At 40.7% G+C, this 20,632-nt stretch overlaps 1 protein-coding gene across 5 annotated transcripts in view; it reads left to right on the top strand.

Moving 5' to 3' along the window:
* The first annotated feature begins 3,674 nt into the window (after positions 1-3,674).
* Positions 3,675-20,632, top strand: part of TC2N (tandem C2 domains, nuclear) — a 79,082-nt gene continuing 62,124 nt past the window's right edge. For 3 of the 5 annotated variants that reach the window (XM_084873810.1, XM_084873809.1, XM_084873806.1), the window contains exons 1-3: positions 3,690-3,861; positions 19,147-19,269; positions 20,180-20,407. In XM_084873810.1, the coding sequence (XP_084729936.1) occupies positions 19,203-19,269; positions 20,180-20,407 (295 nt within the window). In that variant the 5' untranslated portion in view covers positions 3,690-3,861; positions 19,147-19,202. Of the gene's footprint in view, positions 3,862-15,332; positions 15,407-19,146; positions 19,270-20,179; positions 20,408-20,632 lie in introns of all 5 variants that reach the window. The other 2 variants (XM_084873807.1, XM_084873808.1) reach the window with 2 other exon arrangements.

Raw genomic sequence — 20,632 nt, 5'->3', positions numbered from 1 at the left:
AGTAAATGAATGAATGAATAAATGCCTATGCATAAATTTGGCTGTTGTTTTTCTGAGACAGAAAATGGGCAGGGGATCATTTGAGGGGACTCTGTCTCTCCCCCACTCCCTGCATTGTGGTCACACAACCATTTATATTTGCGGAATTATCCCCATTTTACAAGCACTCCAGGAATTCATATTCTTTTTGTTTGTCCTTCATTCAATAAATGTTTTAGTGGTTTCTATGTGTCAGGTGCTAAGCTATGTGTCCAGGAAACAGGTGGAAATTATGGCTCCTGTCTGTGGGTAACTCACATGGAGTGAGTTTAGTGGCAAGATGGGCAAGAAGGCAATCACCACAGTTATTGTACAGGTGGCATGATTGAGATATGGATGGATTGTGGTGGGAACATTGAGGAAGGACACTTAATTCATCCTGGGATGAGTGTTGTAGAATTTCATCTTCAGAAGAAGAGATACTTCAATTGAATAAACATGAATTTGCCTGTTGGTACCCATAAAATAGGAGTTAAGGGGAACAGTAGTACAAATTTGGCAATTTAAGGAGCTACAGTTGATTCAAAATGTGTGGTGGGGAGTAGTGGCAGGGCTGGACTGAGCCACAAATCATTTACAAACTGCACCAAGTGAAGGAAGAAAGACAAGGGATTAGAATGGGGATTAAGTGATTTGTGTCTACCAAATGAAAGAATCAATATGCACAACAAAATCTAAGCAGCACTGTTACCCACAGCATCCCAAGTCTTTTTTTTTTTTTTTTGCCTTAGATCTGCCTCAAATAATATGACATTACTATTAAAACATTAATGTTTAACATTAAAAACCCAACAAACAAAAAACAAAAGCCTATGCAGAATGTTGCACAACCGTCTTTTTGTGGGAAGAGATCACACACTGGGACACAAAGAAAGGTGTATGTACAAAACCACCATTTCTACCCATGTGGCTGCACCTCTGAACGCGGAACAGGAAGGAGGCCCTTTTCAAGGAAAATAAAAGAAGTGGTTTCACTGTTTCCAAAGAACTATTTCTGCCAACAGAGTGGATTCTTCTGAGGAATCCTTTTTAGACGGAAGATGGAAGAAAACTGAGAACAATTGGGGAGCTCTTGCTCTTGGGACTTCTGCATTATGAAGGCTGTCCAGTTAGGGCAGAGGTTGGCAAACTGTGGCTCTCCAGCCACATGCGGCTCTTTGGCCCCTTGAGTTTTTAGCAAAGGCCAGGTTAGAAGTTCCCTAATTAAGTTAATAACAATGTACCTACCTATATAGTTTAAGTTTAAAATTGGCTCTCAAAAGAAATTTCAATTGTTGTGTTGTTGATATTTGGCTCTGTTGACTAATGGAGTTAGGGCACTGAGTTAGGGCACCAAGGACTCAGTCCCACTCAGTAAGCATCGTTAGGCATTCATGCATTCATTCATTTATTCATTCATTCTTCAGCACATTGGCATGACACTTTTGAGTGAACTATGATGTCCGGTGCCATTGCGAGTAAAAGATAAAGGTTCTTGTCCTTTTCTCTCCCCCCGCCCCCTTCTGCCCCCCACCTTCTGACACTTAAACAGAGCCCATCGTACACCTTTCAAAGGCCTTCCAGTCTGAAGCCCAGAGTCAATCTTGACTCTGTACATTGGGCAGCCACTGTTTGATCCTCAATACCTACAACTGTGAAATGAGGATAATCACAGTTACAGTATACCATCCGTGTGAGGATAAGATGAGATGACTTAGGCAAATATTTGTAATAAGGTGAAAATTTATTCAAGGTGAATGTCCTTGGGCTTTAAAGAAGAATGGATCAAAGTGTGTTGGTTGGAACACTAATACCCCGGGATTGTAACAGGCATTTCTCAAGAAGAGAGTTGTGTGGTCTCTTGGGAAGGTACAACTCAACCCTCTTAGGGTTCCTGACTAGGAATTAGAATTAAATTTAAACAGACAGATGAGCGAGAGCAAAGCATACAGGTCTTTATGTACAGGGGAGCAGCCATAGGAAATTGGAGGCCCAAAGAAGCAGTTAGAGCTGGACATTTATATACTAAGGTGGACAAAGAGTAGTACGTAGTGAAAATGCAACAAGAAAGGGGCTTCAGTTCTGGTAGTTAACACATTGCGGACCAATAGTTTCATTGCTAGCTTTACCCAGTGGCCGGGTAAGTTTCTATCGAAAAACGTTTTACATAAATGTTAAAGGCATGCTTTAAAATTAAGCACCCACTGCATTTGAAGTTATTTATTACATGTCCTTACAAGCTAATATCTTTTTAAAGTATGATACTTTGTAAAACACTGTGTAATAGGAAGCGAGAATCTCGTGATTTGTCCGCAATGTGTTAATTGTGAAGTGGCTAGGAATATAAGGGTCAGTTTAACAAGGTCTCTATAGATTTCCTTCATCCTTGACTTCCTTCTCCGGCGGTCAGATGTTTCTCTCCTTCAGGTGTATGGAGGCCATCATTCACACAGGAGTCTCAGTTGCCTTCAGGAAGAAAAAGGAAGCATCTGAAGTTTCATAAGTGCTTTTAACTCCAAGTAATTCTTGTGCCACCGTGGCATGCTTTGGGTTGGCACGCTCTGCCACCCTTCAGGCCAAATACATTTGGGAAACGCAGGATGACACAAAGTCAGACACAGTTTTCAGTCCTGTAAATGCTTCATCTGTTTCAAGGAGAGCAACTATATTGTGTTTTTTTCCCCCCTTGGTCAGTGGTCAGCAAACTCATTAGTCAACAGAACCAAATATCAACAGGACAACGATTGAAATTCCTTTTGAGAGCCAAATTTTTTAAACTGAAACTTCTTCTAACGCCACTTCTTCAAAATAGACTCGCCCAGGCCGTGGTATTTTGTGGAAGAGCCACACTCAAGGGGCCAAAAAGCCGCATGTGGCTCACGAGCCACAGTTTGCCGACCACTGCCCTGGGTCAATCTGACTTTGGATTCTATACCCACCCCACCTCACCCCACCCCAGCATCTCTAGGACCTCGAGATGAACAGAACCCACTTTGGAAAAGCCTGCTGCTCAGGGAGAAAAGTATTACCTTTACTTCAAGTTATAATCCATTGGCCTCTCAAAGAGCTGAGCTTTTCGCCTACAGATAATCTAGGAATTCCTTCACCAACGTTACAGGTAGAGTTAAGATCCCCACTACGGGAGGCAAAAAGGACAAGGGCCAGTCAGTTCCTCACCAGGGCGCTAGAGTCCAGCGTAGAATGGGGGACAGGGCCATTGTAGGGGAGACCTTTAGTATTCCGTTCAGCGTACCCCCCTGCTGAAACCACAAAACCACACAAGCGAAGAGATGCGGCGGATCCTCCAGACTTTATAGTTGGGAATAAACACTAAGTCTAGTAACTGAGAACAGGTTCTGGGCTCCCAAGAAAAAGGTGCAGAAGCATCTCTGACAAGAGAGACTGCTCCTCCCTTCACTTTTCAAAGAGGTTCATCAGGCCAGTGCGGTGCCTCTAGTCCCCTCCAGGCTTTTCTCTTGGTCCTGACCCCTCAAAACTCTCCCAGCTCTGCCTGGCTTCCTCTTAGACCTTCCCAAAGGGAGTGGCTGGGAGTTGGGGCTTGAAGAGGCCAAGAGGTAATGAGTGGACAGCGCAGGCGCAGCGCTCAGGTGCCCGGGCCGCACCTCCCGGCCCCGCCCCCGGCGCACCTCGCAGGGGAGGGAGGGGAGGGAGGAGAGGGGAGAGGAAGGGAGGGGAGCACCGGGGAACCGCCGGGACCTGGGGCGCTGGGTGACCGGAGTCACAGTCCCTCCAGGCGGAGCCCACGCCGGAGCAGGTAACGGCCGGGGCGGCGGAGAGGGCGCCCGAGCCTCCGGAGACGCCGCGGCGGAGGGAGCGGCGCAGGTGCGCTTCGCGGGGAGCGGCGGGGTCCCCGGGGCGGGCTCGCGGGGTTTGGGGGCCCACGGCCCAGCGGGCAGACCCCTCGCCCCCTGCCCCGCCGGCTGAGTGTGCCGCCACGGCTGTTGTGCACGTTTTCTTCCGTCTCTAACTTTTCCCCCCTTTCAATGTCGCCTTCTTTGGGGGCCGGTGACTGTTCCTGAGTCTCCAGCGGAGGCCGGGGTTGGGGTTCAGGGGGAAGCGGGGAGCCGGGATCACGTGGCCTGGCGGCACCGGCTCCGGGAGCGGGGTGAGCCGTGGGGTCCCCGGGCTGGGGGGAGGGAGGGAGGAAGGGAGACCCCAGCCCGGCCCTTTCTGAAGCCGAGAAGGGGTGTTGAAATGCCACTTTCCTATGGTTTTTGCAAAACAGGAGTTATCTACCCAGCCAGGGTTTAGATTTGTCTGCCAGTTCTTCGCCTGGTTTTCTTTGCTGACACTGTGGATGGGTTGTGGGGTGTAACACAGACGTCAGGTACAGTAGGTAAGATAGATGCCAAGTCAAAAAAAGTTTAGGATATTTAAAATACAGCACGAGAAAGGACTGCATTTGTATCTAAACTATTACACCGATTCTAACTCCAGGTGTCAGTTAATGGAGTTGGGGGGGTGGGGGCAGCTTGAAAATATTGAGAGTTAATAACAACACTCCTATTTACCAATTTAATATTTTGTGATGTTACATTATAATTGTTTAAGAAAAATTTTTAGGAGGAAATGTTGATTTTATTTGCTTTTGAGAGCGGGAATTCGACATTTGCTTTTTAAATTATCTTGTATTTTGTAGTGTTTGCTAATGGCAATGAGTTGCCTTCATAACCGAAGGAAAAGACATCATAAAAAATTTGCTCTTTGTTAACCCTTTAAGAAAAAAATTTTAAGTGTCTTTTTTTTTTTTGGCTCCTCTTGAGTTATAATAAATAATTAATTTTATAAATTTAATTTACAAATAAGCCTACCACATTAATTCAGGTTGAGAGACAATGAGTTTGAGGTTCTTGCAAGATATCTGGTATTGCTGTCCAGCGGGCATCCTATATAACAAAGAGCTAAGGAGCTGATTAGACAGAACAGCAGGACCACCAGCCAGACAACCTTCCCAACAAAGCCAGGGCTGTGAGGGCCCAGCCCCTCGCATAAATTCGTGCACTGGGCATCTAGTTTTAATAGGTTGGTGTGGGGGTTTTCTGAATCCAGGAGCAGAGCTGTAGAAGTTGGAAGCATCTGGATTGTGGATATTAATTCTGTGGGAGTGGAAGAAAGCATTCAAATAAGCAGAAGTAAGAAGAGAGGAAGATCGAGGAGGGGGAGGTATTGAGATTTAAGTGATAGACAGACAGTGGAGGAAACTGAGGAGCCGTCAGGGAAGGAGTGAAACTAGCCACAGAGGCGTCATAGAAACCGGGAGAGGGACGAGGTTTAATGAGAGGAATCTCAGAGTCAAATGAAAAGAATCAGGGAGATAGGAGCTGATAAAGGGCCCTTTGGCTTTGCTAGGAAGGAGGGGGTCACCGACCTCAGCAAACACAATTTCAATGAGACGATGCGGATGGAAGCCGCATTTGAATGAATTTGAGGAGTAAATAGAAGATGAAATAAAGATAGAGAATATCAAGTCCTTATGTTGAGAAACAAAGATTAGAAGTGACGGAGTGGTAGAAGGCAGTTTATAGTCAGATTGGACAGAATAGAAGGAAAATGCCTTTATGTTAACGTGTGCCTCACAGCACTGTTCCTCTCTCATGGCGAAGTAGCGAGCACACTGATAGAACTGCAGTGCTTATAAGACCCTGTTTTATTTCATGTGGTGAACACTATGTTAGTGGTGTTTTGGTCTGTTGGGTGCAAATGCTGTTGTCAGTGTTCAAGTCATATTGTAGCCAACTATTGGGTACTATTTCACCTGAGCACATGGATACTCCCAATTACTTTTTTAAATGTTATTGTTGACATTGTTACAGATGTCCACCATTTTCCCCTCCTTTGCCCAACTTACTTTTAAAAAAATATTATGCCCTAGCCAGTTTGGCTCAGTCGATAGAGAGTCGGCCTTTGGACTCAGGGGTCCCAGGTTCAATTCCGGTCAAGGGCATGTACCTTGGTTGCAGGCATATCCCCAGAGAGGAAGGCAGAGGGATAGAGAGAGATAGGAACATCAGTAATGAGAGAGAATCATTGATCAGCTGCCTCTTGCACGCCCCTTACTGAGGATTGAGCCCACAACTCAGGCACGCCCCGACCAGGATCGAACCATAAACTTCCAGTTCATAGATCAGTGCTCGACCACTGAGCCATGCCAGCTGAGCTGCCCAACTAACTTTTAACTCATGTGACTCTTCCATGTATATCTCAGTGACTCTCCTAAAATTCTTAACGAAGAAATCATGTTTTTACTAAGTCAGAATCCATGAGGTATACATCAGTTAGGGCCCTTGCTTCAATAATTATTATATTATACATTCAAGAGAAAAATGCTCTCTGATTAAAATGTCTTTGTAAAGGGTTCCACTTCAGTCTCCTGTGAACGTTTAATTTTTTTTGTTATTCAGACAGGTAGTTTGATGAGTATCTTACTTAGGAAGATGAAAAAAGTGGTTCAAGTGGAAAAGGCCAATAATGAAGGGTCACAACAAGGTTGTAGAGCAACTGGAACGCTCAGACTCTGCCAGTAGCAGTGTGAATTGGTACAGCCATTTTACAGAACTTTCTGGCAGAGTCTACTAAAGCGAAATATATGCATAAATGATGCCCAAAATATACCTGGTCAAATGCCAATTAATGTAAAGTATAGAAAACAGACCAGTGGTTACTCAGGTACAGGGGTAAGGGAAAGGGAGGCGGAATGGGTAGAAAAGGGGCGTGAGGAAACGGGGACAGTGGATGTATTCATTTTCTTGATTGTGAAGATGCCTTCATCAATGTATACGTAATGTCTGACTCACGTAATTGTACATTTTAAATGTGTGCAATTTACTGTAAGTCCATTGTACCTCAATAAAGCTATAAAGAAGAGTAAATAAAAAGAAGAGAATGGAAGAAAACACACCATTTAAGAAGAAATAGACAGTTGGCCCATGAACAAAGTGGGGCTTAGCAGGGCCCACGGCTCCTGCAGTTAAAAATCCAGATATAAATTTGACCCCTCCAAAACTTACCTGCTAATAGCCTACTGTTGCCTTATTGGTAACATAAACAGTAAATTAACAAACACATGTATGTTATGTGTATTAGATACTGTATTCTTATACTAAAGTTAGCTGGAAAACAAATTTTATGAAGAAAATCATAAGGAAAATACATTACAGTATTATTGAAAAAAATCCACGTATAAGTGAACTCACGCCATTCAAAACCGGTGTTGTTCAAGGGTCAGTTGTCTTTATTTCTTTTAAATATTGTAGTCATTTCAGAATAATGGAATTACTGATATTTTTCATTTCCTTTATATAGTCCTCTATATTTTTCATATTTTCTACCACAGCCATGTATCTACTTAATTTTTAAATGAGAACTTTCACCCACGGACTTAGAGAATACAAATAAAATAAAATTCCTTGTACCCATATTATACTTTAGAAATAATGCAGAGTTGATATTTTTAAAGAACTGATTGTCTCTTTCCACGCTCCCTGATGTAGTATTTAGTTGTCTATTCTACCACTTTGGGGGGGCACACATTTGTGAGATTCATCTATGTTGATGTGTTTGTTTACTTTTTACTGCTGCATGTCATTCATTGTATGACTGCACCACTGTTTTATCCATCCTCCTGTTATGGAGATTTGGGGGGAGTTCTCGGCGGAGGTCTTTTTTAAATTTAATTTTTTTTTGTCGTTAAAAGCTGACTTGTCATTACCATTCTAATTCATGTCTCTGTGTCCACCCACAAGCATTTCCCTCGCTTTTTGCCTAGGAGTGGAGTCGTGGCTCCCCAGTTTTGCTAGATAATACCGGACTGTTTTATAAAGTGGCTGTGCCAGTTTACCCTCCCTCAGCGGGGTAAGTGCTTGCTTTGTTCCCTTTCTCAGCCACACTGAGACAATGCGCAGTTTGTGCAGTATTTGTACTTAACCTGCTTTTTCTTCTTCTCAGCAACCTGGTGGGTAAGAAATGGTACCAATTGGGAGTTTAATTTATATTTCTTTAATTACTAACGATACTGATCCTTTTGTAATTCCTCTCCTGTGGGACATCCATATAGGTCTTTTGCGTAGTTTTTAAAAATCTTTTAAAAATTGATTTCTAGAAGTCTCTTTATATGTATATTTTTTATATAGATGCCAGAGGCCCGATGCACAAAATTGGTGCAAGAGTAGGCCTGCCTTCCCCGGCTGCTAGCACGGGCTTCCCTCGGCACCAGGCTTCCCTCACAGCCCGGCTTCGTCCAGTCCAATTAGCATATCACCCTTTTATTATTATAGATTCTAGGTACTTATTATAGATTCTAGGTACTAATCCCTTGTCACTTATACATGTGGCAAATACCTCTTTCCTAGTAAGTGGCCTGTCTTCCTTCTTTCTTTATATTGGTTTTCGATGGGCATATTCAGTGGTTTCATGGAGCTGAATATGTCGTCTTTCTCCTTACGTTTAGTGCTCTTGGCATCTTAACACACCTTTCCTTTCCCTGAGGTCATAAAAAATACTCTGATATTTTCTTCTAAAAGCTTTAAAATGTTCCTGTTCATATTCATGTCCTTAATTGTGTGAACATGATTTTTATATAATGTGAAGTGGAGGGATCTAGTTTACTTAATTTTTATTTTTTGCCATATGGCTAATCTTTTTACCAGTATTTTTAAATTGAATATTTTTTTAATTGATCTTTGTCATATGTCAAGTTTCCATATGTGTGTATGTTTCTGCTGGTTTTCCCCCTTAGGTTTCCTTGTGTACCTTTGCTGCAGTCTTACTTACTTTAGTTGTATAAAGATCCTCGCTACCTAAGAGAACAAATCACCTACCCATACCTCTTTTAAACTTTTTATCGTAGTATAATGTGTTATTTAAGTCTTAAGTATCCCTACAGTAATCCCCCAGAGCTCACAAGTAATACTGAAGTTATTCTATCAGACTGTCTTTAGTTTTTGCAAATCCTGTCCTAACTCATGAGAGTTAATTTTAACTTGAAAAGGATTTTCACTTTTGGGGGCATATAGTTAAGATACTTGGAAAAACGTTCTTACTGGTAATAGCCAAGAATGCTGTATTTTAAAAAAATGTAAATGGTAGTTAGGAAATGATCTCTCAAAACCTAAGAGAAAGCTGAAACTCTGAAAGACTAGAGGGTGTTTGCTGAACTGGGTGGCTTTGGGGAGCAGGTGGTGGTGGTGGTGGGGAATAACTTGAGAAGAACTTGGTGGATTTGCAGGATCGGAGGCATACTTAGAAGTCAGCACAGGGCTCAGTCAAGGTTCGCTAACCAGAGACTGTCTGCCCATAATCCTAGGGCCCCAATTGTCTGTGCTTTCATGGAAAGGATGAAAACTCAGCCTACCTCCTTCAAGGATTTCAGTGAAAGCTGCCTTGATGCCCAGCAAATCAGAGGGATAAGAAGCCCGTCCTTAGGAAATTGCAACCACCAGACCATGGGAGACATTTACAGCCCAGTGGTGGTCATAAAAACTGTCAAAATGTGAATTTTTAAAATTCATGTTTTTGGGAGATAAAATGTCCATACCATAGAATTCATACCATAAAAGTGTACAATTTAGTGGATTTTCTACCCATAAACCTGTGCAGACATCACCGCTATCTGATTCCAAAACATTTTCATCACCCTGGAAAGAAACCATGTACCCATGAGCAGTCACTCATTTCTTCCCTTCCCCCAAGCCCCAGGCAGTCACTGATCAACATTCTGTCTCTGGATTCGCTCATTCTGGGCATCTCCTATGAATGAAATCATACAATACGTGGTCTTTTGTTTCTTGCTTTGTTCACTTAGTGTAATGTTTTTGAGGTTTATTCATGTTGTTGCATGAATCAGTACTTTATTCCTTTTTATACCTGAATAATATTCCATTGTATAAATATACTACTTTTTTTCCCTCTATTCATTAGAAATGGACAGTTGGGTTGTATCTACTCTTTGGCTATTATGAGTAATGTGCTGTGAACATTTCTGTGGAAATACATTTTTCAATCTCATAGGTATATTTAGGAGTGGAATTCCTGGGTCAAATGGTAACACTGTGTTTAAGTTTTAGAGACACTATCAAACTGTTTTTCTTTTATTATGTATTTAAAATTTCTACTTAATTTTATTTTCAAATCTTGAATTTCTTCCAATTCCTCAGAATTATTTTTTCCTTTTAATTGAATTTATTGGGGTGACACTGGCTAACAAAAGTATACAAGCTTCAGGTGCACAATTCTACAACATGTCCTCTGTACACTGTTCTGTGTGTTCACCACCCCAAGCCAAGCCTCCATCCATCACCAGCTACCAAATTGTTTTTCCAAAGCAGCTGCACCAGTTTTCATTCCCACCAACAATGTGTGAGGGTTCCAGTTTCCGCACATCCTTGCCAACACTATCTTTTTTAATATATCCATCCTGGCATGTGTCAAGAGATATCTCATTGTGTTTCTGATTTGTATTTTCCTAATGACCAATAATGTTGAGACCTTTTCGTGTGTTTGTTGGCCATTTGTCCATCTTCTTTGAAGAAAAGTCTATTCACATCCTTTGCCCATTTTAAAACTGGGTTATTTGTGAAATCATGAAGTTAAAATCATCTGTAACCAAAGGCAAATATTCTCTATAGGAGTATACTTGCATTTTTTATTTAAAGTTTTGAAGTCAATGAATAATTTATTGTCAAAGATAACCAAGTACACAAGGAAATAAGACAACCTGAGCAAGAATCAGCAGAAACAATAGGTAATTAGAAGTAAACTTTAGGTATTGGAATTACCATTCACAGATTATTAAAACAACTACAGTGGCTATTTTATATATATAATAGACAAGTTTAAAAAAACAGATGCAGGGAGCAGGAGGCTTAAAAGTGACAGAGATGCAGAGATGGTTAAAAAAAGAACAGTGTAATTGCTATTCATGAAAAAATGCAATAATAAAAAATCAAAATTCATTTGTCAAGTTTAACCATTGATTAGGCAATTAATCAAACCCCAAGAACCAATGAACTAGAATATAGGTCAGAATAAATAATTCAGAATACAGCTCAAAAAGACAAATGGAAAAGAGAAAAATTAAGAGACATGGAAATTAGAATGATCAGAATGAGAAACTATAGTGAGAAAGTCTAATAAGTTGGGAGTAGGCAAAGCAATATTTAAAAAGAGAATGAATGAAGATTTTTAGTATTGGAAAATCTACCAGTACTGGTGGAAAGACATCAATCCACAGATAGGTTATTCCTTGGTTACTGAGTAGCATTTCATTGGATAGATTTTATATAATTTGTTTATCACCTGTTGATGGAGATGTGATAGCTTTTTACTATTTCAAATAGAGCTGCTATATGAGCAGCAGTGTACACGTCTTTGTGTGGATATAGGATTTCTTTTCCATTGAGTATATTTACTCAAGGAATTGAATGCCCAGATCATATGGTAGATGTATGTTTAAGTTAAGAAACTGCCAAACCATTTTATATTGCCACCCTTGGAATATGAGAGTTTGCTTGTTCTGCACAGTTGTAAGCATTTGAAAGCATAGCTAGGCTTTGCAATTTTATCCTTTTTAATAAGGGTATGGCACTATCTCATTGTAGTTTTAATTTGCATTTTCCTAATGACTAAGAAGTGTTGAACATACTTTCTTGAGCTATTTGGTGCTATTTTGTCTACTTATATATTTCTTTGGAGAAGTGTCTATTTAAATTCTTTGCCTATTTAAAAATTTTGATTTTTTAAAATTAGTATTGAGTTGTATTAGGCCTTTATATATTCTGGATATAAGCTCGTTCTTGGATTTATGATTTGCAAGTATTTTCTCCCAGTCTTTGAGTTGCTTTTCTCTTCCTTGATGGTGTTGTTTGAAGCACAAAGTTTTAAATTCTGATTACATTTAATATATCAAAATTTTCTTTTATTGCTGTGCTTTTGGTGTCATATCTAAGAAATCAGTGCTTAATCTATGTTTACAAAGAATAATTACTTCTGTGTTTTCTTCTAGGAATTTTGTAATTGTAGCTCATATATATAGGCAATCAGTTTTTTTAAAATAAATTTTTATTGTTCAGATTATTACAATTGTTCCTCTTTTTTCCCCCCATAACTCCCCTCCACCAGGTTCCCACCCCACCTTCTGCCCTTACCCCCTCCCACTGTTCTCATCCATAGGTGTATGATTTTTGTCCAGTTTCTTCCCACACCCTCCACACCCTTTTCCCCCTGAGAATTGTCAATCCACTCCCTTTCTATGCCCCTGATTCTGTTATATTCACCAGTTTATTCTGTTCATCAGATTTTTTTATTCCCTTGATTTTTAGATTCACTTGTTGATAGATATGTATTTGTTGTTCATAATTTTTATCTTTACCTTTTTCTTCTCCCTCTTCTTTTTTTTTCTTTTTTTTTTTCTTCCTCTTCTTAAAGAATACCTTTCAGCATTTCATATAATACAGGTTTGGCGGTGATGAACTCCTTTAGCTTTTTCTTATCTGTGAAGCTCTTTATCTGACCTTCAATTCTGAATGATAGCTTTGCTGGGTAGAGTAATCTTGGTTGTAGGTTCTTGCTATTCATCACTTTGAATATATTTCTTGCCACTCCCATCTGGCCTGCATAGTTTCTGTTGAGAAATCAGCTGACAATCATATGGGTGCTCCCTTGTAGGTAACTAACTGTTTTTCTCTTGCTGCTTTTAATATTCTCTCTTTGTCTTTTGCTCTTAGCATTTTAATTATGATGTGTCTTGGTGTGGTCCTCTTTGGATTTTTTTTATTTGGGGTTCTGTGTACTTCCTGGACTTGTAAGTTTATTTCTTTCACCTGGTGGGGAAGTTTTCTGTCATTTCTTCAAATAGATTTTCAGTATCTTGCTCTCTCTCTTCTTTTGGCACCCCCATAATTTGGATGTTGGTAGACTTGAAGTTGTCCCAGAGCCTCCTTACACTATCTTCATATTTTTGGATTCTCTTTTTTCTTTTTGCGTTTCTGTTTGGGTGTTTTTGCTTGTTCATATTTCAAATCTTTGACTTGATTCTTGCAATCCACTAGTCTGCTGTTGGACCTCTGTATATTATTTTTAATTTCAGTCAGTGGGTGCTTAATTTCTAGTTGGTTCTTTTTCATATCCTTGAGGGTCTCACTAAATTTATTGGTGGTTTCTAGAAACTCCTTGAAAAACCTCATAACTGTGGTTTTGAACTCTATATCCAGTAGTTTGCTTTCCTCCATTTCTGTCTTTTGTGACCTGTTTCTTTAGTCTCCGCATTTTGGCTGCTTCCCTGAGTTGATAGAGTGGCTTTGTATGCTAGGTGTCCTATAGGGCCCAGAGGCTCAGCCTCCTCAGTTACCTGAGCTGGACACTCCTGATGTACCCCTTTCTGGGTTGTGTGAACAGTCTTGTAGTTAAGCCTTGATTGTTGTCGGTATCACTGGGAGGAAATGACCTCCAGGCCAATTGGCTGTGAGAATCAGCTGTATCTACAATGGGAGAACTTCTGTGCTGGAGACACCCTTATGAGACAAGACTTGCTTCAGTGGGGCTTTGGTGCTCACTGAGTCTGCTTCCTGAGTGTGTCCCTTATGAATCTGAGGAGTTGCAATCTGGATGGTCCCACTCTGACTCCTGGGTACACTTGCTCTTGGATCTCCAGGGAAGTGCTAATTTAGCTCTGCCTGAGGCCACTCCACAGGAGCTATGGAGAGATCTTCAGATTCCTCTTTTTGTTTGGGTTTTGGAGGTGCTCAGATGAGGCCCAGCTATGAAACAATGCAAGCTGCAGTGGGGTCTTGGGGCTTCTTTTGGATGTTCTGGGTTTCACTGACTCCGCTGCAGTTTGTTATGTAAGTTTTGAATTCAAAGGACCAGACCATTCATATGCAAAAGTCTCTGCGCTCAGCTTGGATGGGGCGGAGTCTCAGGGCAGAGCAAATAGCAATGGCTTCGTGGGGCAGGATCTCAAGCTGGAGCAAACAGCAATGGCTTCTTATCAGCCCTGCCCTAAGAGGCCCCCTGGATCTCAGTGTCCAGTGGTAATTGCTGCAAGCACCTCTGAGAGAAAGCTGCCCTCGAGTTTCACCCACTGCCAGACAGCCCAGTTTCTCCCCATATGAATCTGGGTCCCCAGAGTCTCGCCCAGAACTGGAGTTCAGAGCAGTCGGGAGCTTGTGTCTTCCTCCTTCTTGAAAAAGACAGCCACATACTCAGTTGCCAGCCCTCTTTGTGCATGTGTGCCTCTGTACCTCTGCCTTCTGCAGCTCCTGTGAGTCTCTGTGTGCTTTTCTTTTTCCTTCTAGTTGTAGAATTTCCACTCAGCCAGCCTTCCTGTGGTTCTGGATGATGTCCGTTTGTCTTTTAGTTGTAGTTTTGAAAAGTTTGTGTGAGGCAGCAGTTCAGGTGTTTACCTATGCCGCCATCTTGGTTTCGTCTAGGCAATCAGTTTTGAGTTAATTTTTATGTGCAGTATGTGGTAGTTATCCAGTTTCTTTCTTTACTTTTTTTGTTGTTTGCCAGCACCATCTGTTATAAAGACTCTTCTTTTCTCTTTAAAATTTCTTGGCATCTTGTTAAAAATTGATTGACCATAAATGTAAGGGTTTATTTTTAGGCTCTCATTTTTATTTCATTGATTCATATGTCCTCCTTATTCCAATATCACAGCCTTAGTTATTTTAGCTTTGTAGTAAATTTTGAGAAATATATCTTCCAAATTTGTTCTTTTTTCCCCCCCAAGATTGTTTTGGCTGCTCTGTGTCTTTTGCATTTCCATATGAATTTTAGGATCTCTTTCTAGAAAGAAGCTGGCAGGGATTGTGTTAAATCTGTAGAAAATTTGGGGAGTGTTGCCATCTTTGGGTTACCAACCTGTGAACATGGGGTATCTTTTCATTTATTGATGGCTTCTTTAATATCTTTCAATAATATTTTATATTTTTCAGTGTACAAGTTTTTCACTTCTCTTTTTAACACATTCCTAAATATATTCCTAAATGTTTTTATGATTGGAATGGGTTTCTTCATTTCAATTTTAGATTGTTCATTTTTAGTATATAGAAATACAGGTTGGGGCAAAAGTAGGTTTACAGTTCATATGGAAAATAATACAATAAATAATAATACAAGAATAAATTTTGTGTTTCACAAACAAATGTAAGCCTACTTTTGCCTCACCCTTATGCTTTGAAAACTACAAGTAACTTGTTTATTGCTTCTACTAGTTTTTGGTGGATTCCTTTGCTCTTTTTATTTGCAAGGTCAAGTTGTCTGTAAATAAAGAATTTTATTTCTTTGTTTATTTCTAGTATGTATGCTCTTTACATCTCTCTAGTCTAATTGTGCTGGCTGTAATCCACAGGACAGTGTGGAACAGAAGTTGGTGAGTAGACATCCTTGTCTTGTGCCTAGGCTCAGAGGGAAAGCATTCAGTCTTTCAGCAGCTACTGTGATGTTAGCTGTAGGTTTTTCATAGATGCTCTTTATTTTGTTGAAAAGATTCTCTTCTGTTCCTTGTTTGACCAGTGTGCATTTGTTCGTCCTTCCTTCCTTCCTTCCTTCCTTCCTTCCTTCCTTCCTTCCTTCCTTCCTTCCTTCCTTCTTTCCTTCCTTCCTTCCTTCCAGCATGAAAGAGTATTGGAATTTTCAGATTTTTTTTTAATCTGTTGAAATGATCATGTAGTTTTTGTTGATTACTTTATAATGTAACTAGAGACTGGTGCATGCAATTCATGCATGGGGGGATGGGTCCCTCAGGCCAACCTGCACCCTCTCCAATCCAGGACCCCTGATGGCTTAGGCCCACTCCCTGAGATTCTCTGCTCTCTGCAGGTCCTGGCCACTCTGTACCTGCTGCCCAGAGGCTCTCCATGGCCCAGAGGTCCTCTGCGACTGGGGCAGGACGCTTCCTGCTCTCAGTGGCTGCCTCCCTCCTCCCCCCCAGGATTTGTGGCTATGGGCACCACCATATTTATGATGGAGTGATGGTTAATTTGCATATTACCCTTTTATTAGATAGTATGTATTACATGAATTGATATTCAGATGTTAAGACAGCCTTGCAATCATAGGATAAGTCTTGCTTGGTTATGATGTATAATTTTACTTATAGTAGAGGCCTGGTGCACGAAATTTCATGCACAGGTATGGTCCCTAGGCCTGGCCTGCGATTAGGGCCATCTTCCCTGGCTGCTGGCAGCTGGCCCCCTCCTGCCACCCTGACCCCTGGTTTCCCGTTCATCATCAGGCGATTGGAGCCTGCTGGCTGGGGGAAGGGACTGAGAGATTGGCCAGTAGCTCCTGTGTTGAGGGTGTGCCTCCTGGTGGTCAGTGTGCATCATAGAAACCAGTCATTCTGCCATTCGGTCAGTTTGCATATTACCCTTTTATTACCGTATTTTTCGGACCATAAGATGCACTTTTTTTCCCCCAGAAGTGGGGGGAAAAGTCCCTGCGTCTTATGGTCCAAATATAGCCTACACATATACTGTAAAAAAAAAGTTTTTTTACTTGCCCGGCTCTGTGTGGTCTCTGTGTGCTTGCCCGGCTCTAAAATGGTTCTAAATGCTGCTGTTTACTTTACAGGGTTGATTACATGTGTTTATGACTGTGATGTTGCGTTTTAATGCACATAAAATATTTTAGGACACTATTTGTTTCAGAATCTTTTTTTCTTCATTTCCCTTCTCTAAAAACTGGTGCATCTTATGGTCCGGTGCGTCTTATGGTCCAAAAAATACGGTATATAGGATGTTTCTGGATTCAGTTTGCTAGTATTTTGTTGAGAATTTTTGTGTCTATATTCATGAGGGATATCCATCCTTTTACTATAAAATTATTTTTGTCTATATTTAAAGTATATTTCTTAAAGAATATACTTGGGTCATGCTTTTTGATCCAGTCTTAACAATCTCTGCCTTTTAATTGGCATATTTAAAGCATTTACACTTAATGTGATTATTGACAGTTAGGTTTAAATGTATCATTTTGCTATTTCCTATTCATCCCACGTGTTTTTGTGTTCCACCTGCTGTATAATCTTGCTATTTGTTTACTGTTCACCCCAGTTAATTTTTGACTCCTCCCCTTTTTTCTGCTTTCTGTTACATTTCAAAATATATTTTATTGATTTTATACAGAGAGGAAGGGAGAGAGATAGAGAGTTAGAAACATCGATGAGAGAGAGTCATCAATCAGCTGCCTCTTGCACACCCCCTACTGGGGATATGCCCGCAACCACGGTACATGCCCTTGACCGGAATTAAACCTGGGACCCTTCAGTCCCCAAGCCGACGCTCTATCCATTGACCCAAACCGGTCCCGGCTGCTTTCTGTTACATTTAAAAAAATTTTCTATAATTCCATTTGATCAGCTTTTTGGCTTACTAGTTAAACCACTCTTTTCTTATTTAGTGGTTGCTTTACGGCAGTGTTTTTCAACCTTTTTTGGGCAAAGGCACACTTATTTCATGAAAAAAATCATGAGGCACACCACCATTAGAAAATGTTAAAAAATTTAACTCTGTGCCTATATTGACTATATATAAAGTAATTCTCTTGAATAGGAATCAAATAAACACAAAGAAAGTATTTTATAATTATTTTATTATGAAATATTAAGTAAACAAAATAGTGAAAAATTATAAAATTCTTGTCTTGTCTGCACCTACGGCACACCAGGCAACATCTCGCGGCACACAAAACGCTGCTTTACGGTTTGCAGGGCATATCTTCAGCTTTGCAGACTGTTGTAGACATACTGTGTGCACAGATGCTGGCTGAGGCCGCCCACAGGTGTGGCAGGGCAGAATCAGCTTTGGAGAGGTCATCAGGGAGATGCTGGGGGACGAACAGTATTCGGAAGGTTAACGGAGAGGCAGAAATGGCGCCTGCCAGCATCAGACCAGTTAGATGGAAAGAGAGCAAAAAAATGGGGGGGAGTGGCCCCCACCAGCACTTCGGACTCCGGGGAAAAATGCCTGCCCCTCCAGCACATGCCTTAAAGCTGGTGAATGTTATCTATCATTTTCGTATATGACACAGGTGCTTTTCAAACTGCTGCCTCTGTGCAGGATCTCAGAAAGAGCACACATGGGTTTCCCACAGCCCTGTGGCTCACCCAGAATAAGTCTTTCCGGTTTGCAAAGCCAGATGCTATAGCAGCTCCTCTTACTGGTGCGGTCCCCCAGGCTGAGGCGTGGACCCCTCGCTCCTGGTGGGAGACCTCTGTAGCTGTGATATCCCTCCCACTGGGAGCCACCACACGGGGAAGGGGATGAGGGTGGGCCCTGACTAGACTGAGCCTCTGCCCCTCCTACCCGTCTCAGTGTGGCTTTTCCTTTATATGCGTCCGGAGGAAATCTGTTCTGCTAGTCCTCAGGTCATTTTCCGAGATAGCTGTTCTGTGTGTAGTTGTAGTTTTGGTGTCAATGAGAGGAGGTGAGCTCAGGATCTTCCTGATTTGCCATCTAGGAGCCAAAAGCCAGAGGGAGTCTTGTTCTTGAATGCCAACTTAACTTGTCCATGAAATGTGTCTTGTGATTGGTGCACTGTTCCTACAACAAATGTGTCTCCTTATTCCGCTTACATGTCTGGTACATTTAACAGACTCCCTTTACTTTCAACATACCTTATTTGTGACTTAGATGGTTGCATGTATGTGTTACAGTGTGTAAGGTATATTTTCCTGTTAGGGTAATCCTGAGCATTAAGCTAACTCATAAAGTATGAAATTATTTGTTTATTGGCCCCCATTATAAAGTCTTTGGGTTACTAAAAGAATTGATTTGCAGCAAGTGAATTTTTTTTTCACACTTTTTTTTTTTTTTATGAGGGCCATTTTATGTTTCAAATTTTGCTTGGGCATCACTTTAGATATATGAGGCTTAAAGAGAAAATTGAGAGTGGGGATTTTCTTTTCTTTTTTTTTCATATTTAACATTGAGACAATTCCATTTTTATTAACTTATAAGGAGTCCAGGTTATAAAAGTTACAAATAGGAAGAAAAATCTGCCTTCCTCTAAATATTTGATCATCTTAGAAGACAGATAATTTGATTTATTTAGTGATACCTAATGGCATTATGCACGATTATTTTAACTTGTTTTCTTTTCTACCAACAGATTAATATTAAAGTTGGAAGTGTGCATCTTTTGCTGGATATTGGAAATTGAGTGTAATGGCAACAGAATTTATAAAGAGTTGCTGTAGAGGATGTTTCTATGGTGAAACAGAAAAGCACAACTGTGAGTTTCGTTTTATGACTTCAACAAACACTTATTTAATGTCTCCTTACTTGTGGAATTTTGTAATATAAAAATAAATGAGACATATTTCCTAACTGCAGAGGGAGGTAGAAACAGAAATATAAGGCACGCTAGGTAAATATTAAAATACCCGGGCAAAGAGGGGAGAGATGAATTCAACCCAGGAGGCACTCAGGGACAGTCCCACAAAGGTGGCGGCATTTGGTATGGGAGTATGGAGAGGGTGTTAGCAAGCTGAGTGGGAAGAAGGAAGTAAGGGAAGAGGAGGGTTGGACATGAGTATCACCATTGGATTAACTCTGGGTGTCCCTTACCTCCCTCCTAACTCACTCGTTTTAGGAATCAAGTATCGTTCTGTCGAACAGAGTGGGTCAGAGAAGCTAGCACCAGGAGAGTTGCTGACATGTTAGGGTCAGTGTACTGGCATATTTTATTTTGTGATTTGGTGAAGAGACCTACATTTAGGCTTTTCAGAATTGCTATATGTATTTAAGACTGCTGTAACCATTAGTATTGACAAGAAGAATTGCTTTGTTGAGAGTAGTTTTAAATGACTAGATTTTACTTGAAAGTATTGTGCAATTAACTTCAGAATAAACTTGTTTTTCCATTATGACTCTCATGGGAACGAGTCTTTAAAACCTCCTTTAACCATTCCAATGTTAATATACTTTGGCAGTAGTATATTAATTGCTTAAATATTGGCTGGACAGAATTTAATGTAGAGTCCAGAAGTGCTTGGTAGGACCCAAGAGTAGTTTATGTATCAGCCGTTTCTTCTGAAATGATTGAATGAGTACCAAAGCATGTTAGGTTTAGATTTTGATATATAAATCTGAATACATATTTGTGATTATTTTCCTTTTTCCTTCCCTTCTTTTCTCTGCAGTGGAAACTGACTTTAAAACAGGAGTCTCTAATAGTCAAAATGCTACCATCTGTGTACCTCCACTGGCTTCTGTATGTGTAAAGCCGCAGGTTGGCTGTACTGAGGATTATTTACTTTCCAAGTTACCATCTGATGGCAAACAAGTACCATTTGTGGTGCCCAAGTTCAAGTTATCTTATATTCAGCCCAGGACGCAAGGAACTCCTTCACATCTAGAAGAACTTGAAGGTAAACAAGAAAATGCCAGGGTTTAAAAATCAGCATGTAACCGTTCAATGTTGTTATTGCTCTATTTAACATAAAGGTATATCTTTTACACGCAAATTTTACATTTTGCTTTTTGTGTTTTGCTCTTTCTGTAGAGGAATTTAATGTATAGTGTTTTTGAAAGCTTTCATTATGAAATCTGACCATAGTACAACACATTTGTATCTATAATTGGCCTTTTTTAAA

This window comes from Pipistrellus hanaki (assembly GCF_964339955.1).
Source record: "Pipistrellus hanaki genome assembly, chromosome: 1".
Taxonomy (NCBI): domain Eukaryota; kingdom Metazoa; phylum Chordata; class Mammalia; order Chiroptera; family Vespertilionidae; genus Pipistrellus; species Pipistrellus hanaki.
Note: the sequence above shows the minus strand (reverse complement) of the source record. Positions and strands in the feature narration are given on the sequence as shown.